The sequence below is a fragment of the Ptychodera flava genome, chromosome 6 (genome assembly GCF_041260155.1).
Source record: "Ptychodera flava strain L36383 chromosome 6, AS_Pfla_20210202, whole genome shotgun sequence".
NCBI classification, from domain to species: domain Eukaryota; kingdom Metazoa; phylum Hemichordata; class Enteropneusta; family Ptychoderidae; genus Ptychodera; species Ptychodera flava.
Window position 1 is genome coordinate 27,472,246 of NC_091933.1, and position 25,187 is coordinate 27,497,432.

The following is a 25,187-nucleotide window of genomic DNA, read 5'->3' on the forward strand; positions in this document are numbered from 1 at the left end:
CGACTAGAGTGTGAAGCCGCACCTGCAATGGTTGTAAACTGCGTGTCTTATGGTGTCTACACGATGATATATGTAGCACCACAACTCCGGCGAGAATGACAAACTGTAATAAGACGCCGTGGAACCTCATATTTTTTTATTCTAATTGTCATTGCCATGCAGTGTTTTCCCGGGAATAGATTTCCAAAAACTTCACAAGATAATGTTGCTTTACTGTCGGAAAGGAATGATTCTGACCACAGGATCTTCGAGTTTTTCTCGAGGGTCTATGTACTGGCATAAGTACGCGGGATATTATTTTATATTAGCGTGGCTTCTCTTCTGACCTGTAACGTTCAAAGTTCACCAAAAAAGCGTCGAACATCTTTCAAATTTTGTAAGGCACTCTATGGTAGAGTTGACTTCTCAGATCCTAAGATTTACAGCGCATTTGATTCCTTCGAAATTGGATACCGTGTGAGACAAAGCGATCTCCTAAATCTATTCCTCAAATGTTCTAAAGTATTTGTCAAATTTAACAGTCCATTTCACTCTATTACAGAACCTTCAACTGTTTATAGCGGCCAAATGTTCGTCCTCTCCTCTAGCCTATTCATGTTCTATTAATGTAGAGACGGTATATAGCTGAGCATGGAGGTACTACCTCCATGAGCTGAGTAAGTATAGTGTCTTGTGTAGCTCCATTGCGACACTAAAGAGAGCTGAGTAAGATTTCTTTCTCTTCGCCGCAGCACTGCATATTTTCTGTAAAAGAAAGTGGTACACATCGCCAAGACTGGTAGAAAAGTCACGGGCAACTGTCACTTCGAAGTATTTATTTACAAAAGAGGATGGTACACTTGAGTTGCCGCTGTGTTTTTGTTTAGTCTTAGTTTGTCGCCAAGAGGGGTTCTCTTCGTGGCTTGATTAGGACCCAAGGTAAAATAGGGTTCTGCTGTTTGCTACAGAGCCGAAACGGGAGATAAGGAAAATATTTAATTACAACATCAGGGGGAAATATTTACGACAAAAGCTCTTCATGGGGATAAACTTGGGATGAGGTTGGCATACAACAAACGATTGATAATTATGGGAACGTAGTGCACAACGTCGATGCAAAGTTTACAGGGTGCTAGCAACTGCTTGCCAGGGACGAAAATCGCGGTGTGTAATGATTGATAGAGCTATTGGCAAGCCTTTGTTATTTTGTATTTTTCCTTCTCACGGACCCGGTAATTTTATATCCTCGTAAGGTATGCAATATTTCTGTTAACTTTTACATCATCTATCGGGGCACGAAGAAGTATGCCCCATTCCTTTCTAGGCTTTCGGTGCGAACGATTTAGTTATGTTGGCATCAGCACATTCTGTGTGCACTTCCTCCCTAACACGATTGAAACTAATTTAGGAGAATTGGATCTTTGTATTTTTCAAATTTCCAAAGTGTTAGGTGCCCTATAGTTGAATGTTGCAATATTACAAATTACTCTTAACACTTGTATTGCTTAAAAAGAAAAGCAGATGAGCTTACATTATTAGATTAAACCGACATTACTTCACTATTCAATTATCCCAAATTAGTTCCAATCGTGTTTCCTATGGATAGTGGATTGGGTGGACATTGTTGGAAATGAAGTGTACATCACGTCTGCATATTATGAACGCTGCTTATTATCATGAACACAAGAAACACAAAATATACCTTCATAAAAAAATCTTTTAATATAAAAATAAGCTTAACATGAACTGTGGCTATATATATATTACCTTTTAAAACGTGACGGGACCTAATTTTTTTACCATCCTTTCCTTACAATATGGCGTTATTCTGTATACTTCACCAAACTAGAAGAACTACATGTATGTGATAGGAAATGCGATTGCAGTCTACCGTAGTTATCTCAACTTCTACGAGTCAGTGTCCTCCACATAGAGGACCGAGGTGCGTACTACAAAGCAAAGCAGGCTACGCGTGTTCCAAATATCTGTGGTCAGTCTTCCTTCCCCGCTGAGGGCGACATTGTTTTTGAAATCACTTCTATGTTTTTTCCAATCGGCGCTCAAGCCTGTTGTTATCCAGGTGGGACGACTATGTAATGTGAAAACGCCGTGATTGCGCCCTCAGCCGGGCAGGTGACGTCCAACAATAAGCGAAGAGTGGAACAGTAAGCAAAATTGAATTCCGTGCAGCATATAGAGTTAATATCTGCTGTAAATTAACTTTAAATAAAATGTAAATTTTCTACGCTATATGTGTTATCGGAGAATTCATATTTCAAATATTATACAAACACAGCTCCTATAATACAATAACTCAGTTTTCTTCTGGGAAAAAATGACACTATCGAGAAACATAAGCTACTTTGACTTTTCTGAAATAAATAATACAACTCCAAACCACCGAATGTAACTTGAAAGGGTTTTAAAATATCTTTACAGATGAAACGACCTCGAGCAGAAAGAGGGTCATTAACCTCCGCCAGGGTCTCCCTCTGTCACATAAAACGGGTACGATTTAGTATTCTGTTTGCGGTTGGTTGACATTTATGGCACCAGGAACAATACTTTTTTCGCCATCTACTTGATTTAGGAAGTCTCTTAAATGACATTACAATACAATGGTGGCAAGTTGTTTCATGCAAGAAGATGATGCATTCACGAGCAGAGGATGAATGACGGTGTTCACATTTTTGTATAAAAGGAAAATGCATCATATATTATAGGATTTTCACCGACTCATTGGACATTTGATCGTAGAAGGGGGTTGGTCAAACATTTTAAAAATCTGCCGATAGAAAATTGTTAAAAATAATTTTACTGCCTCACTGCTTTTGCAAAATATTCAGTCGACTTTCGGCAGAAAAAACAACATTTTGATTCGGGGGGGGGGTGATCAAATCAAACCGCAAGCGAAAAATAAACGCATATCAGAATTCTGACCACCCCTAACAAGATCTAATGGTGCGTCCATTACAACAACGCTATTCACGGTACATTGCGGGGTTGGTGACTGTCACTTTTACACAAGGATCGGGAACTCCGTCAAAATTATGACACAAACTTCGCTCATTGCAGACTGATAATAGTCTCGCCTTACACCTTCGTCGTATATTATCAATAAGGGACCTTTATCCTTTATACATGTTCAAAGTCACTTGTCCAGATATCATCATATCAGCAAAAATTTGAACAATGAAACTTTATGAATCATCCATGACTCGATTAACAAAAAAACAACTGAGCGTTCAGAAGATAGGGTTATTGTTCCCTCTATGGTCCTGCGATTTTTTTCGTCAATACCAGCTTTTATTAGAATTTGTGTGCCGCCGCCGTCGATCCGTGTCGTTAAACACGACTTTTGAAAAACCTTGCCATCTAAACTGGGCAAGTTCAACACTTGGAACTCTAAGCTACAACCTTAATAGAGAACTGACAAGCTTTTCGCCTTGGAAACGAGTATTGTCTTTAACTGCATTGACGGAACTGTTTCCACTTTGGCGAGCTACACCTAAAACAGGTACCGATGCTTTTCATATTTTCTAAATCATGCATACGTCTTTGAATGTCTAAACCAGTTGGTTACCTATATACGTGCCCTATCCGAATAAATTGTATTCATATGTGTATAACGTAATATGCATAAACTTTGTAATTTGTGAAGAAATGTATACAACTACTACAGGTTTTTCACTGAGGTGTACTGTCCCTGCTAAATGCAAAAAAAAAGTATATTTTCACAGTTTTTATCTTCACTCAGTAGGTCCCTGAAGAATTCTGTCATCGACATTCATGTTGACGTTAGTGACGGTCGCTCTTGGACTTGAGTTTTGGAAGTTTGAATCTCTGGCTGTTTTATTTAGCACACACAGAGTCGACTCGAGTGTTTTCCTGATTCTTTTTGTCCCACCACGATTTCGCCCAAAGATACACATGCGCCCGTCGCATTGGAATTCTGTAGAAGGGCCTTGATTGACAGTTGTACAGGAGAGAGAGTTCAAAACAAGAGCTTAATAGCAGTCAGATTCCCTTTTTATGGTCACCAAGTTATGCATATGAGTCCCGGACTATTGACTTGTGCTTTAAATATTCGTTCCCTTCAGTGCCATATTCAACGTCGAATGGTCCTGTAAATGTTACTTTGTGGTATCACTTCCTGCGTCTTCAGCCCCTGAACAGGTCCTGTCCTCATTTGCATGTGTACATGTCGATCCTCGTCGTGCAGGTGTCGCACTTCACATAGCAACACCAGAAGAACTTGCAGTCGCATCGTTCCACGTAAGTGACGACCTGTGTGTTGTAGCCTCGTCCGCAGCACAGCGAATCGCAGCTGCCCGGACCAGCCGAAGTTCTGTTACACTCCCTCCCCCTCGTCCCAGCCACGCCGTTCTGCATGTCTTCCATGCAGTAAGTCGGGGATTTCTCCATATGGACCATCTCCGTCTCGTTGATCGGAAGACGGCGTTTGCGCTTGTCCTTCCGCCGCAGTCGTTTCCTGGCTCTACGATGCAGTTCGACCGATTGCTTGTACTTCGCTTTCAAGAAATCGCCGACGTCGCTGAAATGCGGCATAGTTTTCCAACATGTCTTTACGTTGCAAGACCCAGAGACACCGTGGCATCTGCACCTTACCGTCATCTGCTTCTCGATCGCCTGAAACAAATTAAGCAACACCATTTGGTAAAAACATAACAGTAGTACCCTAAAAAAGTCCAAACGTGTCCACATAAAATTCGGGCCCTTATAAATTTTACTGTCTCCCTTGACCAAGTTTTGTGATTTTTGAAACTCGATAACTTTAATTCTAACAGGTTGATGTTCCCTTGTCTCCGAGAACTACCTCTTATCGTATGTATGTACTACTTGCGGCTACAATAGAATCAAAATTACCTAACAGACTGTGGCAAGGTAGCAATACGTCGTCTTTGCTGTATTTCCCCCGCACCCCAACACCAATCCACTGGCATGTTTGAAAGCGTCACTTTTAAGGAACGGTATGCTACGCTCAAGCCAACGATAATCTGTTTATTGATTTTTCTCATCCGTTGTTTGCCGTGCGGTTAGCGTTTCAACAATCTGTACGTGTCACTCATTTTATCGCCACCGACGAAAATACCACATTTATACCGGCATACATGTATTTCCCGACAACGTATTTATTGTAGCTTGCCGCTCGACATGGTCTTATCGGAATACTTCACAGCTTGGCCAACGGCCCATTTACTCCGTGATGACATGTTGCGCTCTCTCGAGTATTTGTTTTGCTGCCTTTTCACGCGTCTTTGGTTTCAAGGCAAACTTTGGCAACATTCTTTCAGGAGTTCTGAGATGCCGTTTTAGGAGAGCTGTTGCTTCTAAGTTACAGTCTACATTCACTTCAGTATACCTGACACACTTACTATCACTTGGAATTAGGAAAGCGATGCCTGACACGATTCGTCGTAATCACGTGATTGGGTGCTAATTTCGTGTCGTTTTGAATTCAGATTAGGGATGGACCATTAGATCTTGGGAAGGGGTGGTCAGAAGCAGAAAAAAAATATTTTCAGAGCAGAAAGTTAGGAAAAAAAATCTTCAAACTAGTTTGCAAAATAAAAAAAAATAAGAAGACAAATGCTTAAAAAAAATCTGCAAAAGTCTTTAAAATCTTGAATTTTTTTTAGATTTTACCGACAGGAAGCAATTTTCTGTATTTTTAGTACATCCTCCAGGCACATATTTTAAATTTAAATTTATACATTAAGAGTGACTGTATCCCTCATACTGGAAGTTGTGATTATCTTATCTTTTCAGGACTTTTGTATTCTGATCACTTGAAAATTAAATTATAGAGCCTGTTTTCTACTTGTTTCCTGCGTACAAACCAAGCAGGTACACTAGGTAAAACATTGAGACTGTGGTATGGTTGTCAAGACAGAAAGTTGTATTTGCCTTTTAAGATCAAGGTAAACAGATGCAGGCCACATCAGGTTCATTTTTTTCACAGCATTTTATTAAAATGATGAATGCAAGAATGGATGAACAAGTAGAAACACGTCAATAATGATAAAACAACATACCAAGTCATTATGTATTATTTTGCTTTTAAAAAGGCATTTTCAATTCTTTTTTCTTCAAAACACAGCCTCAAAAAACAACAGCAACTCATTTTTTAACATTCAACAATACACTACGTAGAATGCCATCTATCCAACAAATCCCAACACAAAACACACAAAAGGGTTGAACTTTGAAAGTTTCTCAATAGCAAATACTGAATAAATCTGCATGAATAATCGTTTGTGTGTAGCAAATGCTGAATAAAAATTATCTGAAGAATTTTTCCACCACAAAAAATAGCATGATTTAAACAAGTCTTCAGGGACTTATGTAGCAAATTTCAAAGAAATTGGACAAGCCCTTTCAGAGAATACAGATTTTTTGACCATGAATGGCATAAATTGCCCTAAAAAGACAAATATTGAAATTTCACCACATCTATACACATCCAATCAATTTGGACATGCTGCTACAGAGAAATAGATGTTTTGATCAAAAAAGGGCAACAATTGCTCTAAAAACACAAATATGCAAATTTCACTATATTTTGCAAACAGCTTCTCAGCTTGTCAAAATCAATTGTAAATCATGAGATATGCATGATGTTTGGTAGGGTGAATGTAGGCATTTCACCACGCAGTAGAAAGGGAACCAAAATAGTCAAATTTCAAAACTATAGGAAGCTACTGAGGAGCAAGAAGACCATGTTTCAGAGGAAGATGTGTAATCTGAAAAAAATGCTCCCCAAGTGCCACCAAATAACACCATTTTAATCTCTATTTTTCAAAAGCTCCAACCGCTTGCGCGGCCGCTTGTGGTGCTTCGCACCACATCTTTGCCCTCTTTATCTTCAGACAGTGACGAACTAAAAAAAATTATAAATCTGAAAATTTACTCTGAAAAAAAAAATTTGCACAGCTAATCTCAATTGGAAAAAAAAAATTTAGAAATTTACAATAGTAAAAAAAATTTCACAATTTCATTGTGACCACCCCCCCCCTCCCAAGGTCTAATGGTCCATCCTCTAAATAATCATACAGGTTTAGAGTATTGATGAGTTTGTTTAATCGACACGCTTTCACATTACACAATTGTTTTACCTGTCTGTTGTGAAGTTAGCAATCCGTTTCCTTGTCTCAATGGTTTTACTATCGGTATGTACACTGGCACGATGTATGTATGTATGTATGTATGTATGTATGTATGTATGTATGTATGTATGTATGTATGTATGTATGTATGTACGTACGTACGTACGTATGTATGTATGTATGTATGTATGTATGTATGTATGTATGTATGTATGTATGTATGTATGTATGTATGTGTATATATATATATATATATATATATATATATATATATATATATATATATATATATATATATATATTATCACAAATTACTTCAAGTACAAAGTAGTAATATCTGTTACTTAAATTTCATGCATCCTGCAATCATCAGACAGATGAAGTGACTTCACCTGTCTGATGATTGCAAGAAGCATGAAATTTAAGTAACAGATAATATTACTTTGTACTTGAAGTAATTTGTGTTATGATTTATAACGCTCTGCTTTAGCATCAAGCACTGTAATATCCCACGAGGACATCTGTATACTTCGATATATATATATATATATATATATATATATATATATATATATATATATATATATATATATATATATATATATATACACTGACCATATACTCCGAGAACGTCGGTATTTACGAATATACTCTGATGTGTATACGCTCGCACAAAGTTTTTTTTTGTATGTATGTGACTTTCTGTCTGTGGTTCCAGGTAAGCCTATAGAATGAATAATGTATTTGATAGATGGATGGATCGATGAATGAATATTACCAACACGGATCCGTTTGCCGAAAGAGCTATCATTTATTGAGACTAGTTTAGGCTTCTCCTACACTGATATGTTAATCGCTTGGCTCGCCTGTCACACAAGGCAGACAGTGTTACTGAGCTAGCTATATTCATTGACGTGTTTTGTGAAATTCAAGCTACACATGTTGTCACGTAAGATCAGTAAGTGATTCCGACATCCGAAAGGCACTAAAAAAATAAATGCAATATAAAGGACCCCTGTCAGTCATCATTATCTGCAACCCCATCTGACAGAACAAGTGCATCGATGTCTTCAGAGGAAAGGAAAGGGAAAAAGAGAGGTTGGTAAAAGTTACTAGACCACCCAGATATGTATTATAAAAAAAAACGACCATATGCAACGGCTCATGGCATGATGCACTGATCATCCTGTGCCAATGCATGTCAAGGCCTGACAATACAAGAGTAGATTCCCTGCTGTCTCTGACATATCCTGATGCTTGTTCCACTTCAGATTAATGACAATGTTCCATTACCATCACGCATGTTCTCTAATATCACATTACGTCGTCACGGGTTATTCCTCCTCCATAAACTCCCATGAACCTCTGTTAAGGATACATCTGGGGGCTCAGTTATGTATCCTTCTTCCCTGTCTCCTGCTGTTTGTTCGTTTTTTCCTTCGTCTCTTTCGTATTTGTGGCTTCCTCTTTAAATGTCCCTCTCCCTCCCTTCCTTGACATGTGTATTGGTCAAAGTTCTTTGGTTGTTTTTATCCCATCTCTCTCTCTCTCTCTCTCTCTCTCTCTCTCTCTCTCTCTCTCTCTCTCTCTCTCTCTCTCTCTCTCTCTCTCTCTCTCTCTCTCTCTCTCGCTTAATGTCAAATTCTGAGGAGTCTTTGCAGTAAAGTGAATCAGTCGAGGTTCCGACATCAATTTGCCTCTCACAGATATGTATGTTCATTCCGCTATGTTTTCTTGCAGACGCTTGTTAGGGAAGCATTGACCGAACGAGTGACTGCAATCGGTCAGATAATCGACTGAAATTCATTTAACGGGGATTTTACGAAGTTCCACGATAGAGACAATTAAAACGCTTGGTACATTCACGCCCATTTACATGTAAAGTGTGTTTAAACACGGTCCCTCTGTGATAGAGGAGGGACCGTGGTTTAAATCATATACTATCCTGCGCTATCAGCTATCTCGAGTTCCGTCCAATCATCAAACACACAACTCTTGATCATGAAGCGAGATCACTTGTACAGGCATCTAATTGCCAACCTAGAAACAGGCTTGCCTTGTAAAGTGAGCACAAATGGGGCAATTTGCATCGTTATTCACTTGGGTATAAAAAGTTTCACTGTGCCATTTGCATCCCGAATGCTTTTTTTTCCATCCATTGCGTATACGGCGCAGTTTTAACAGCGGCCCCGTAGCGGTATGGTCGTATTGGGGGTGAATGAACAACCGTATTCAACTTGGTTACTATTGGTGATACATTTAACAAGAATCTCACTTCGAGTTTAATCGCCTATCTATAAATCAAGATAAGAATATCCTTAGTGCACTATTCAGAGTATTGCTGTCCAAAATTCTGTTGCTTGTTGATACTATTTGCGCATGTCAGAGTGTAAACTTTGCTGCAGCATTCCCACCTGACTAAGCATGTCACAAAATGTTTTCGTCGTGACCGTAACACAAACATGTTGGCAGGGGGAAAACGTTCACATCCGGACCGGATTTCTTGTCTTTACGGTGGCAAGGCGTTCAATAAATCACGTTGGTCGTTCTTGTTTGAAAAGTCCAAGTTTAACCGGTTTTGACAAGTCAGTTGCTACTTTGCTCGATATTAAGTATTGATGATAAACTTCCCAGGCACTCACTGTTACGATCGCACGTCAACCTATTTTCATTGAGGAGCATAGCAACACAGTCAGCTACGATACAGAGCAATTCTTATAGCATATGTCTTGACCAAATGCACATCTGTCGAGGAGTTCTTGGCACTCCTTTTGGCACGAAGAGGAAGTCCCTTTGATCACGCCCCAGACTACTTAATAGCAAATCAATGAGAACGCCGTGAGAACAGGTTTCATGCCCCTTTGGATACGACTTTCCATTTAAGCCCCGTGAGTCAGGGTGATTGTGTTACATAACCAACAACTCACTGGACGGATCTCTGTTGAGAACTTTAGCCCAAGGCTGTCCAGTTTGATCTGGGAAGGTCACGCAAATCCCCTTGAGTGGTAAAATTGTACCCACGGAATGTTGGGGATGTAAGGGGGACGGCCCACAAAGGTATCCATCGTCATACTGAGGTGTTGGAAAAAAACGGACAATGTATCTTTCTGTGAATTGTGGAAATCATCAACCGTAAGCATAGCACAATACCAACACCTGGAACCCGTAATTGATAAAGAACACTGGTTTTCAAAACAGATACCCTCCATTTATCTATATCCCGATACCTGTTTTTCCACAGACTCATGATGTGAAACCAGTCTCACAGACAGCCTGTCGATAACTTGGGTACAAAAAGTGTGACTGCTCTTGCGCACATTTTTGAGGAACAAAATTGTAAAGTTTAAATCAAAAAAGTTCGGTAACAGAAGCTTGCGGGGAAATGAATATGTTCCCGCGTGTTGGGTGAACAGAGAAGCGAAAGTAACTGTCCTGGTTATCAGGTGTATCAAATTCCACGACGTTGTTTCCAGCTTGTGTGGTTTTTCCGTGTCCTTGTCGATATTGTTCGGCACTTTGCGAAATTCTACTCCATGAAAGGTACGGTAAAGAAAACATCGTCTTGTCCAAATGCAACTGTAACGACAGCTATGTATAATATGTGCCTCAATAAAGCATATAGATTAAGTTTGACGTTGCTCCGTTTTTTTCTCGAAATGCTTTATTTGTTGGTGTTGGCCGGGAGGGGTTGCTCATATCGGGTACAAATAAATGCGGTGTACTGTCCCCCCAACTGGGTGCGCTAGCTCCGCTGTCCGTTTCTGTCCTTGACGGCGTATCAGCGTAATGAGGCATCAGGACGAGAACCGTCTCCCAGCACAAAGCCCATAAAGGTTTCAGCCCTGAGCAAAGTAGAACCTGAGCTAATACGAATTAATAACGTCTCGGTTGGTATGCCAGATGTTTTCGGTATGGGACGTAGGAAGAGCCACCATTCCCTGTCTCGTCCCCGGACACTTCTGTAAATAGAACGCTGACGTGCAAGTTTAACTAGTTTTGTGCCTCATTTGCGTACATATCACTGCTACAAGGCTATGCCCGCTCATGCAAATATGCCCAATTTCGATATTTGACTTGGTTCTCACGGGCGCTGACCGTAAGGTGCCCCACGCGGTTCTATTTCGTGTGCAAACTACCAACACTACTAGGGACCTATGATATCCCTATGATAGTTGATTCATTATAAAAACAGTTTTGTAACGCCTAATTTTTACGTTTGCGAATGTGGATAACAATATGAGCGTGACAAGAATCTCATAATAAGATGTCAAACCCTGGTCATGTCTACAAAAGTCATCGGAACTGTATAAATCAGCTTTTATTTTCACAGGTTGCCGTCATTGCTTAAAATACTCCACAGCACTACTTAGTGTAGTTTGTCTATCGCATGCCATAGCAATATGATTACCTGTAGACTCCGAGGTGCTCAAAGTCCCCCAAAATGCCCGGAAGAAAATTTATGATCCGCGTCCATACGGATGATGCTCAAAGACCCCCCGATAACTTAATGAATGGCTCATAAATCGCTGCGAAATCTTCTAGGGTAATACAGCTTGTGACATAATTGTGTATCGACAACTAATGGAGGATAAATTGTTGAGATGCCATCCTTAATCCTTGTAAAGTTTGATTCTCCATGGTCACGCATTGATGTGATTTTGTAAACACGATAGCAATTGCACGCGTATAGCTGATGTCAATTGGAGACCGTTCCCCTATTAACAAAGTTTACACATAGCCATCAACCCGATGTGAATGTCGCCCACTAGATTCTTTATATAGGCCAGCATTAGTACGTCATGTCGTCCATCCATCCGTCGATCTCTCATACATCGACCCACTAGCGAATCCATCCATCCACCCACCAACCAATTCATGTATCCATGGATGGATGGATGGATGAATGAATGAATGAATGAATGAATGAATGAATGAATGAATGAATGAATGAATGAATGAATGAATGAATGAATGAATGAATGAATGAATGAATGAGTGCGTGCGTGCGTGCGTACATACATACATACATACATACATACATACATACATACATACATACATACATACATACATACATACATACATACATACATACATACATACATACATACATACATACATACATACATACATACATACATACATACATACATACATACATACATACATACATACATACATACATACATACATACATACATACATACATACATACATACATACATACATACATACATACATACATACAGGACGTATGTATCAGCCGAGGTAACAACATGCCAAAGTTCTGAGTGACTTGGACGTCTGCGTCAAAGGAATGTTGACAACGCGGATGTGAACCTTGTCGTAAACAACTTGGAGAAAGAAAAAAGTTTGATAAAGTGGATCGCACTGAGTGGATTCACCACAAGGTATTGATTAGAAAAGCCGCTGCAAGAGGAAATGTCACAAGTCATGATATATCGTTACCGGGCCACATGATAAAGAAAGATGAAGTAAACTGTAGGCTGGTTTGAAAAGTCAGTGCTTTCAAGAATCACAATAAATAAACCGAATTCTTTCCTGTCAGAAGAAAACAAACTCATGAATAAAAATCGGGACATCGTTTTCAAGAGTGGGCTTCGCCGCTCTGGATACCTTCTACCGGGTCACCGCTGGGGCTCAACTAGAAACCTCTCTGCAACCAGTTTGAAATGGCTTTCATTGACGGTCTTCCGTTGTATACATGCCATCTCTGAATGATGTTTATTTGGAGGCATTGTGTACATTTACAAAACAAGTTTGTATCTAGACCGTAGTGCGGCTGGTTTGAGAGCAGCACGACATGTTGGCGAGTCATATGCTTTACATAGCTGGACTCACAAAACGCGCAGGGGGAAAAGAACAGCGGTCGTTTTCGAACGCGTATACTTACAGCCCTGGTCTGCCAGGTTTCATAAGTCGCCGAAGCAAGCAAGCAATGATCTCGAATTAAAATGGCCATCGTCCATTACTTATGAATACAAAAACATCATAGGTCTTTAGAGCCGCCTCAGGGCACACCTCGTCCATTCCTTTGCATGTGACAAAACACTAACCAGTAGGGAACTAAAGCACATAGCTAAAATTGGCGGGCCACACATACACGCCCCACCTCGGATATTATGTGTGTTTATTTAGATGCATAAGGCTTCGCTCCTGCCGGAGAAAAAAATCAGGGCTGTATAGCGAAATGAGTTAAAAAGTCGGGGTATTTTACCCCTTGTGCCATGCTTGACCGAGGGTTAGAATAATTAGTTGATTTGTTTCCCAAGTACACGAACCTCTTCTCTAAAGAACCAACACAAACAAGCAGTTCTTGTCGCCAGTCTTTGCAACTTTGAATGACAATGCGACGACAAGCATTAGCACCGAGTTAATGTCATTTCAACGGGGTCGTTCCACCTATAGCACATTCATGGGATGACGGCAGTCATAGCGGAGGTCGGTAGAATCATTCATCATGCCGAGTGTCTCATCTACCAGAACCAAATCTTCACCGTTTGCAGGATCTGGGGTCTCTAGCGAGGCACCGTGAGTTTTCATGAGCTACCATGTGTGTACTCGGTGCAGAGACTTCTCGATGGGCAGTAAAGATTTAATTAAAATAGCCGCGACTGAGAAATGAATTGCCGTTCGTGTCCAAAAGAATGGAGCGAACCGGGAGGACGGTTAATGTACTCAAAAAGTCAGTTACTTCGCATCTTCGAAGGATAATTTGCAGGTTGCCATGCAATTTGAAAATGTTGATACCGCTTAAAAAGCATGCCTGTTCATGCAATCAATCAGACAATTTCAATAGCGACTTCCATTTCGAAGACGAAGACATGAATATTCAGGAGAGGTGGCCGCATGAAATCGTTATTGCACACAAACCTCTATTACATAAAACCCTCCCTGCGTTACGAGATACGGGGGTTACAAAACACGAGAACAGGTTTGTTCTTAGAGGGTTGTCTGAAGGCCAATTAATGTCACCCGGTCGTGATATTAATTAACTTCGACCCACTGAATAGAAAACCAACAAATTAGCCCACCGCGGAAAAAAAACAATCAGTTGATGATCCAAAACAAGGTAACCTGTTAATTGTTCTGGGTGGAGATCGCAGCTAGGCGCAATGACATGAACAAGGGTATGCCAACAATGCTCAATATCTCGCTAATTGTACCATACACCTTAATCGTAGGATTTACAACATTTTAATTATAAATCAAAGTTCTAGACCTGATAGAAGTCACGATAGATCGACGATCGAAACAAGGCGACGTGTTAATTGATTTGGGAGGAGGTTGCAGCTAGGCGCAATAATATGTACAAGAGTATGCCAGCAATGTTCGTTCTCGTGCTAATTGCTACATTCAGCTAAATCGCGCGATTTACAACATTAAAACCATAAATCAAAGTTATCCAACAGGGAATGGATCAATCGTAAACATTCTTATCATGGGTACGTTGGGTGATTTGGCGTGCGTCGTGTTGAGAGAGAGAGAGAGAGAGAGAGAGAGAGAGAGAGAGAGAGAGAGAGAGAGAGAGAGAGAGAGGGGGGGGGAGGAGGATGGGGGTTGAATAAAAGCGGCAAAATAACTTTGGCAAATACGAAGATAACGGATCAGCCGTTCGCATAGTGAGCAGCTGAGAGTTACTGCACATTCAATTGCATGGAAACTTTGGACACCGTTTCGATGTAAACTTCTGTCGAGCAGCCGTGCAGCCAGCGAGGCCGGCCTGGTGATTGATTGTGCCACGCGGATCTTCAGGGAGAACGGTTTTTGTACTCTTCAACGACAGCAGAAATGGGACATGCCTGTCTGGACAGTGGCGGCAATTAAATTCAAATAAATCTGAAGACTCTGGGTGTAGGGTGACAAAATGTACAAAATGCCTCAGTCCAGAAGACCATTCGCCGGAATACACGGAGGAATACTATGCATCGGTCAGGCCTTTGAAGCAGGGCCGCTCGCTTTCATAGCAGGATTATCCCCAGCTCCTAACTTAGAAGACTCAATACACCTGCCTTGTTGCTTTTCAGGCAACCTTTTCATTCCATAAAAAACCTCTTTGCAAATGTAGCTTTGGGCCAATGTACTCTTCTGTTATCAAGCCCTCTTTTCAACGGCGCTGTTCTCTGCCATGAGGACTGGCTGTTTTCTAACACACACATAAGTCTCCTCAAAGCAAAACATAGCTGTTGAATACAACTGGACATCCTGAATACATTGTAAACACAAACGGACAAGGGCGTCCCCAGAAGACTGCTATTGCTTGGGTTCTGATTTCAAATCGTAGCCGAGAGGAATTCTCTGATCTGTTTTCCTTGGGTGCGTTTTCTTAAGATCTCAGTCAATATTAAAGTTTTTTCTTTAAACACGAGCCCTTCAGTTAGATCTATGAATGGTTAAGCATTTTGCCCTTATTTAACAACGGAGGTACCTACATGATCTAACAGATAAACAGTTTTCAATGGATGCTGCTCTGTTTTTCTTCTGAATGAAACGAAGTCGTGCTTGCATAGAGCTAGAAGTCCCTTTAGTTTCCCTGTGATGGCATGTATGGGTCACCTCTCGACCAATTACGTCGAGCTTTCACCTTCATTACATCTATGTTTTATGTACATCAATAAACATGTTATGGATTCTCAAGAGCAGCATATAGTTATAAGCAAACATAAATCAATCTCTCTCTCTCTCTCTCTCTCTCTCTCTCTCTCTCTCTCTCTTTCTCTCTCTCTCTCTCTTCTCTCTCTCTCTCTCTCTCTCTCTCTCTCTCTCTCTCTCTCTCATGCTGCGAGTTAAGTGTCTATTGTTCGCATCTCTTAAAATGTTACACTTTCCACACCTTCAACTTCATCAGTGGACGCTGTACGAAAATGTCAATGTTTCCATTTGAGGGAAGGGTATTTTGCTTGGCTTTAGTCGGCTCTGCCATTTAGAAGTGGTTACATGTCTTCAGAGGATTAAAGAAGTGCGAGGGGAACCAGCTTGGTTCTGCCCTAATCAATTGATTATTAATGCCAATTCATGTATCCCTCTGCAGCCTTTCGGGGTTAAGTAGCTGTAGTTAATTAGATCTGCCTTCTGTGATGTCGCCTTCCCAGTCCGACGATTCCTCAAAGGTAGAAAGATCTCCTTTCACGCGTCCTAATAGATTTTGCATTGTGTCGGAGAGCCCCCTATTCCGTTGCAAACACGCTCGAGGGATGGCTCTACTGTGTATTTAAATTGGTATCGAAAGTGGGCACGTACAGCAATGGTTTTTGGTTTGGAGGTAAAAAAATGGGTGCTTCGCGGAAACTTGCAGAAATAGAAATTGAAAGATACGGACGAGTCTGAACAGCTACAGTTTTTCACTTCAAGGCCGTGGCGTTACCCGAATTCCTTGCCTTCTCGGTATCGCTATACTGTAATCCCTACATCGCAAGAACTCGCAGTAAAATAGGTTGACAAATTATGTTCAAGTTAAATATGATCAGTCAATTTGCAATCTTCAGTGAAGGACGAGTTTCTTGTTTAAAGAGCCATACTATTGACTTGCGTTCTTGTTATGTCGTCCTTGTCCTATATTAAATACCTGTGATAAATCGTTCGAAAAACAAACAGAAATGGTTTCTCAGGTGTTGTGTTGGTCGGTTTCAGCGACGTTTTTTCTTTTCCAGGAGACCAGTGACTTGTCTCGCCGGAAAGAGACGTTGAAAGCAGCTGCCCTACGCCCAGTGATGGATGACCGGCATTCCTCGATAAGCTCGTTAATTATCACTGACATACCCTCCTATTTCAACAACTTATGATTCATCATGTCAGACTGGCAACTGTTGGCCACATTTTATTGTCATCGAGTGGTGCACGTCAAAGGGACTGTTCAAAATGCCATCGCCGGGGTTAATATCTTATGTCACCACGGACGTATGTTCTCGACGTTTCAGAGCCCGTTTATTGCGCTTAGGGTTTGCTTTTTACCGTTGTCTCTTTACTCTTCGCCGTCACTTTATGTGTTCGCTTAAGAAACCACAGACATTTATGTCCGAAGTCTATTCCCTTTGTCAACTCTCACTCTCCGATGGGCCACTTAACATTTTATGGCGCGTGTGAACAGTTGCAGAGTGCCTATGGAAGGGGGGAGACAAGATCGTATTGACGAGTTTATTGCCGGATCACGGCTCCTCTCCCCTTGTGTGTGAAGAGAGGTGGGAGAGTTGTCATCAATTACTTCTTACCCAATTGTCTATGTAGGAAGAGATCGCGGCTGAGAATCCTACTGCCTGTTTACCTGTCCCTTTTTTATTTTCCTTCATTGTTCATTTTGTTTGTCCTCGTCATTGAGCAGTGAAAAATTGGTTCTTATTCGGTGGTCTGGTTCTTAACCCCTGTTTTTTTTCTGTCTCTCTCACTTACTTGTAACTCCGGGGACCAGTAGGTATATCGTAAAATTTTGATTGGAACCCGTTTGAACAATGACACAGCGTATCACCTGCGTAATGTTATGTCTTCCCTATTCTACAACTCTGACCTTGAGCAAGATTTTACGTACATGTTAAAATTGAGTCTTTCCTTTCCAGAAGGTTGTTTGCATTTTGCTCTCTGTGAAAATATAAATATTTAATGCCTGCGTAATGAATCTTTCTACTTGATTAATGAGAGCAGAGGTGACAGAACTTGAAACTGGCTTCCGCCCATGGGAGCACGCCAGTTGGCCCACATTGTCATGTTTTGTCGTAGTTTTTAGTTGACTACCAGTACATTTAAATTTATGGTATTTATTCCCACAGGTCCAAGCAATATGTCCGTCCACCCAGAAGAGTACCTTCTCAGACTAGGCCAATTAAAATACATCACACCAATTACATAAAATCGTGATTCTTAGAGTATGTAGGTTGGCTTTAAATAATCCATGGGGACACGGATTACTGCCAAATCCCCCCAAATAACACAGAAAGGATTTTGTTTGTTTGTAAACCCGTTTGTAGGGATTTGCAATAAAATTGCATTCCGAGGGGAGGGGGTGATGTAAAAATAGGAAGTTTGCTCCAGAATGCTGACAACGTAATTCCAGTGGTAACGTTCCGCAAGGGAGTGGGACAAATTGTGGCATAGATCCTAAAAACGGAGGGTCTATGATTGTGGGTATGCATTCACAATTATCTTCACTTGAGGTCAAGGGTTAAACGCATGCAAAGGAATTCTCAGAGATTTGATAAGACAAACAAAGTCCTGATACCTGTTGAATTGCCAATGCAGTGGCCAGTTCGATCAGTGCGAACTGTGCCGGACACGGACCTGTATACAAGATAAATTATTCGGACAGGTATACGCGAAACGAAGTTGGCGCTGTTGGCATACCTGGCCTCTCTTCTCACTCAACAGGCTCTGTAAACAGTTTGGATTGATCTGAGAACGGCATTGGATATGACACTATGAAGAAAATAAGATGGCTGGAATGAGTCCTTTGTGAGACTACTAACACAGAGAGAATGTAAAAAGCTGTGCAAAGGCCCCCATTGTTTGGGGGTTTCACTGACTTTCTGACCTGTGCAGCCTAGCTGTTCAGACTTCGTCAAGGCGAGCCACCCTTTTGCATGCCTTTTAGATTCCATTATATCAGCTCCAGTTCACAATAACAGGAGAGGGCAGGGGGAAAGAACTCCGTAAATTAGCGTTCCCAAATCAACAAAAAACCCCAATTCCACCCTCAATAACATGAGAACTCTCCACTGCTAAGTGTAAAAGTCACATTTGATCCGAACTGGCTTCGGAAATGCACATTGGAAACAAAAGATGTCACGGCTAATCACCACAGACAACTGACAGGGCCGGGGTAATTAGGCCCCATTACCAGATTTGGTACAGGTTTAATCTAAAATTAACGGAATCGTGAGGGGGGAGTGTCAGGCCTTTCAGTTTCAAGGATTTGACTCGAGGACGGGAAAATATCCTCAAGATTTGTCATTCTTGGGACTGTCAAAGGAAATTATGTGACTTGAAAAAAAAAACCCGCATGGCGAATTACGCCCTTGGTCAATTGACAGTCGCTTGAGAGTATGCGAGCGAGAGATACGCTTTCAACTTGCGTACAAAAGCGGACCCACCAACTTATTAATACGATAGCATGGGGTTGAAAGAACAACGTGTTCTCTACATTGTGCGCCTCACTGGAGTTTACAGCTCCGTGGATGTCTAACAACCACTTCACAATGGCTGTTTTTACTACTAGGGATAAGGAGAGAGAAAAAAGTTTTGACAAAAAAAAGACCAAGCACAGGGCAGCGTCTATAGTTTCTCAGCTGCTTGTTATACCTTCGTGATAAGTCAGGACTTTCTCAGAGATCATAAGAAGTCCCTGACACCCTCTCCTTGTCCATGAGGGCTCTCTGAGTAGTGATGCAACGGTAATGACAATAGGTGAACACAGGTGCTTCCTTATACATGGAAACAGGGTTAGCCGCTTTGAAGGTACATGTATATGAGATGTACATGGATCCGTGCAACCGGTTTTTCATGTGACCTACTTGTGGCTTCGTCTGTTGCTCAAACCTGATAGTTATTGTAAACATCGCTTTCAACGTGTGTTGTTTCCTAGTATAATGTGTAATAAATATTAAACGCTGTATTGGCGGATTCTAAACGGATTTAGCAGACATATTTGCTCAAAGTTCTCAAAGTCGCCAGGACAACCTCGGCCAGGGTTAGAAAGAGTGCACGTGTATATTTTTGCTTCATGGCAGTAGTTTTACTCTCTTTTTTTGAATATAACAAGTTGTTGATGGTGTAATGATGACGGTCGTAAAGTTATTTCGCACCGATCAAGTTATTTCGTCATCTTCGTGCTGTCAATTATTAGTAATATTTTGAATCGCTGTCCGCAAATGTTGCGATTGCTTTTTGTTCGGGGATACTACAGATGCTGTCGAGCACGATTCTTTCAGTATGTATCGGTTTTGAAGGGCAAGTTTGATACTGACGGATGATTCGTAAAACCCTCAACATGATAAGTATATCATATTCTTCCCAACCTCACTGTAACCCTGACACTTTTCAGTCGTCAGGCCCTGCACGGGGAATGGCTCTGGAGAGAATGAAAACCAGTCTTTAAAAAATACACGGAAAAGAGCCCATCAACCCCGCCCCATGGTCACTTGGGGCACCGCACATTGTAATATAACTCGCCGATAACCCTGTTTCTTAAGGAGAACCACGGTCTCGCGAGAACACTTGGTAACCTAAACGATTTTCTGTTCTGTACGGATTCCCCCGACAGCGACCCAGGATATTCAATCACAGACACTGAGCTATAACCCATTTCTCTCATACAACTACTGCGAGCAATGTCCCTACCCGGACAGTATCACCACGTCAATCTCCGGAATCGATAAAATCCACAATAGTCCGTCCCGAACGACAAGGCTAATACGCAAACAAAACAGACTTGCTGCCTAAATTGTTGATCTTGCACTCGAGGTGGAGTGCACTGTCCGCTTAAATAGACATCGAGATTTTGACAACGGTCTCGCTAAGAACGCAGATCGTTATCTGCCACGATAGGATTTTCTACAGTCGATTGGATGGAATCGTTCTCTCGTCAGACAGGTAAGGAAGAATTTGTTAAATAAACAATTTTACTGGTGGGGGTTCATGTCCAGCCTAACCACAATAGTCGTGTGTACATTACTGTGAACAGCAACTCATTCACACTTTTTTTTTGGGGGGGGGGGTTATGAAAGTAAAATGCATCAATGGAGTATTTCCATACCGAGATCAGACAAAGGGTCCGTAGAAACATCGAGATCTGTGGGATGGGGTTGGGTGGGGATTGGGTGGGGAAGTTGGCGATCCGGAGAGACACGAGTCCGGAGAAGAATGAACAAACTCGCGGAATTCGAACATGCTCGCTTGACAAATCACATTTGTAAACAATGCGCGAGGAACATGGACAAATGTGTACCAAAGTTGTTTTGACATATGGTGGATGTCAACGACAGACATAGGGAAGTGATGGATGGCAGCCGTCCCTTCGGAAATCTTCGGTAAGTCTATATAAAATGTCCGAACGAGGAGATAGGATCAAGGTGAAAGGGAAGGCTTAGTAGACATATTCTTCTCCATGCTTTACATTGGAGCTTTCTTGGCGTCGATTCTGCATGCTTTGATTTATAAAATTGTTTTGATCGTTCCACCGACCGGACGGACACGCTTTATGCATACATTGTACGGCAACGCTAACTGAAGTCAGAAGTCGGTCGTGCAGTGCAGATTATGAGAACACGATCATGAGATCGCGTTTAGCAGATGGAAATGCGAACCAGAAAGTAGGTTTATTTTACCTTTCTTCCAACCTCATTGTTGTGGAGGTTCATCATGTTACGTACTTCTTTCTTCTTCCATTTTTCATCGGGTGCATCCACAAACTTCTTGCTGAATCCAATCCCGTAGTTTATGTTGTCGCTGCATCCTCCCCACTTCCAACCTTCCTCCTGGGGTACCCCGTGCTTCGACGTATCACAATTGCAATCGGTTAGGTTCCCAGCACTACAGGCGCTTGTCACTGCATGCACGACCCCAGCCGAGGTAATCGCGTATATGAATGCCGTTTCCCTGTTACCTAGATTCCATGGAAAGACCGAATATTATTTTATGAAACTGTTTATTCTTTTCAACCTCATTCAACGCCAGACGTTCTAGAATTTCAAACTATGATGTAACGATTGATTCTCGGAATTCTGTTGTACTCTTTATCCTTTAATCATATATATATATATATATATATATATATATATATATATATATATATATATATATATATACATATATATCTGTGTCTTTGTCTGTGATTTTCGATGTATGTATGTATGTATGTATGTATGTATGTATGTATGTATGTATGTATGTATGTATGTATGTATGTATGTATGTATAAATATATATGTAGACATTGTTAGTTTGTTTATATAAAAGTCGTGTAAATCGTGGTTTTCAAGAATGAAGGTTAATCGAAAACGAACAACTTACAAGCTGTTGTGTTATCATCGCAATATTGATATGAGAATGCTAAAATAATTTTTAAAAAAAACAGAGATAACTTTTTCAATCTTTAGACATAGGAAATGAACCGCACTTTCTGCATTCGGAAAAGCGGCCAAAAGTCTTGCGTATCTTTTTAAACAATAGGTAAAAACGAGACGGACAGCCAATTAATTCGCCTGTCGAGCATATCCAGACGAAACCGTGTAAAAAGGCTGCAGGGAAATCAAAACAAAACACCAAGCTCCTACTATCAAAACAGGGCAGATTTATGCATGCCGCACGCATGCCCTGTCGCGCTCGCGCTCTCTCTCTTCTTACCTTCATCCATGATCTTTCCGAAGACGTTTTCCTCCTCTGTAGTTGAGCAGTTCCATCTCTCTCGCTCAAATTGTTTCTGGCACTCTTTAATCCCGAGTCTGGCCCCCTCGCTGACACTGCTGATTGTCTGTGGTTTTGACTTGCACACGTCTTTCTGCTCGTTGACCAGACCGGGCACGTCATTGCATACCCTATCTTCCGGCTCAGTTGGGTTAGATATAGTAGCGACAGATGCAACACCCAGCCACCTAGACAATCAATCACACCAAACAACTCTCAGTGAAATATTTCTTTTTTCTAAAAAAAGCGCGAGAGCGTTGCATGTACAGTCCAGATTTGAGACTTACGGATAAACTTGAGCCGCTCACCAAAAACTATATTCCTTCCGCACTCACGTGTGCGCTAGTAGCATGTGCGAGAATGAAACAACCCGGTCGCATGTGTTAGACGTATTGTATACAGGAAGACACACTTACAACCAAGATCCGAATGATTTCCCCGTCACCAGCAGTATAAGCACTAACACACTGAGGACTGTCCTTGAAAACGAGCCTTGGCTATATGGTACCATGGCGATTTTTACCACGCTAGTAGTGACCCTTCCCACCAGAGGTACCCACTCAGGTGTACATGAAATCGCTATAGGATCACAACACAGCTACGTGAAGTTCGAGCCCCGAACGTGCTTCATCAGTGCAGACTCTCTATATCTGAACTGCAGGATCTATGCACTCCGACCATCAAGCCCCTCCCCGCAGGACAGTGAATGGGTGGACCTTTCAACAGGTGTCAGGTCTCCTCCCCTGCTGATTGGCTGCAGCTCCCTGGATGACGCAGTTGCGGTCACGTGACGCGGGGGCTAGCCTAGCCCCCTTTCCTAAGTTGCGTGCTGAGAGTACTTATGTTGTGGCTCAACTTAGTGACATTTGTATAACTGGTTGTTTGTCTATTGTATCATTGTTAGCCAGATCAATGGAACGGTTCCAAAACCTTATTTGACGGACAGAGCAGATAGTGCAGAGAATGTTTCCACTGAATCGCCGTCGTCGTGTGCAAGCCCCCAATCGCTTTGCCCTGTTCTCTTTCAGACCCAGATCGCCAATTGTATATTAATTAGTGGATTATTGCAACGCTTCGGGTAATCCAATAAAAGACGGATCTTTTTTATTTTCATAATAGCTAGATTTGCTGATCCCGTATATATTCTGTATACTCTCCGGACACATAGCTCAAGCATCCCATTTTTTTCACCTCGCCCGGAAAGCTGTATACTGTACGGCGAGTCGGAGCCAACCGCGGTTGACAGGAGCACTGAGACAGGCATACTTCGGATAGCACAGTGTAAATGATGACTGTACCTGCTGGGTTTCTTCAACCATCCCGAGGCTTTCTCAAAACCAGGCATAGCAATTTATGGAATCGAGTCGCCCCCCCCCCCCCCTCTCAGTTTTGACAAAGAAATTTGACAGCCGATGGCCAAAACGAAGGATACGCAAGTTTGCATCGAGCCAGTCGGAGCGCGTTTATCTCATGGCGAAAGTACTGAACTGTAGAAAACAGTGCCGATTCGGTCGAAATACTGAGCATAGAACCAAAAGTTATGAAAGGAGTTAGAGAAGAACCTACTACTCGCTATTTATTAAAAATCCTCACCATCCAGTGAGGCAATTCGGGGGAGAAATTCAACTCAAGTTCTGCTTCATTACCCGACTTGCGAACAACTTCTAGCGTTTTGCCTTACGGCGCGACGAACATATACGTATGCGTCTGTGGCTTGCTATTAACCTTTCGCAAGCAAGGCGTTGACTGCCAACAAAGGCGAAGTGACAAGACTGTAGGTTCGATAAAAGTGCAATTCTCCGTTCGAACATGAAAACAGAGTTGACCAGAACAGAGCAGAGTGTATGGCAAGATTTATTTCAAGGTAAAAAATGGTCGCTATGGCTTCGTCTGCAGCTGTGTTGCCTTCCCTAAAATTGACCTCTCTGAACCAGCAAACCGTCTTGTTGATTTTCTTCTTCTTCCAGAGAGTGGAAATTCAACAAGGGGTGACAAGACTGGCAACCACTCGAGTGGGAGCATCCACGCGTGAAAGAAATCTTAATGTCGGCTGTAACATGATGGTGGTACTCGTCGAGACGTCGATCGCGGGTATCGTTGAGTGACAGACAAGCGGAACCAGATACAGCACTGTCTCTACACACAGTGAGATGATTGTGGTGCACTCGCAACGTATTCGAGTTTAAAAAAGGTAGACGGCCTAAGCTGCCCTAATCTCCGATAACGCTCGATTATCTGTCCGTGATTGTTCTGGAAAAACGGCCAGTCCCACGAATGCCGACAAACGGGTGTATTGAAACTACAACCCGTACTGTATGGGATTTTTTTTAGTTGTATGCGTTCCGTGACAAGGCAGCTGCACGCATCGTGCACATAGACACTGCATAGTTTTAACATCATACCTTTCTGACGTGTCTTCGCATTGCCGACTTTCTGGTGACGCCGGTTTCTTTGGGCTCGTGTGCTTCGAGAAAAACCGATAAAAGGGTTTCCCGTCGCCTAGCTGTTGACCGTTTTACTTAAGCTTCACACCGGATTGACCCATATCGTCTTATCGTCGGGACAACCAAACACATCGGCTACTCTTTTATCAGAAATCCCCCCTCATTATCAACCTGTTTGACTATAATTATCACAGTAACCTGGATGTGGCCTGGCTCTTTAGCGTCGCAT

The 25,187-nt window shown here is 41.7% G+C and overlaps 1 protein-coding gene across 1 annotated transcript; it reads right to left on the reverse strand.

Annotated features, from left to right (window-relative positions):
* Positions 1-1,678: 1,678 nt before the first annotated feature.
* Positions 1,679-23,226, reverse strand: LOC139135366 (protein Wnt-16-like). The gene is made up of 4 exons (XM_070702729.1): positions 22,931-23,226; positions 22,455-22,702; positions 21,437-21,714; positions 1,679-4,629 (listed from the first exon to the last, which is right to left on the reverse strand). Exons 1-4 carry the CDS (start codon positions 23,023-23,025, stop codon positions 4,165-4,167), a joined length of 1,086 nt encoding a protein of 361 aa, XP_070558830.1. The 5' UTR covers positions 23,026-23,226; the 3' UTR covers positions 1,679-4,164.
* Between the last annotated feature and the right edge of the window lie 1,961 nt (positions 23,227-25,187).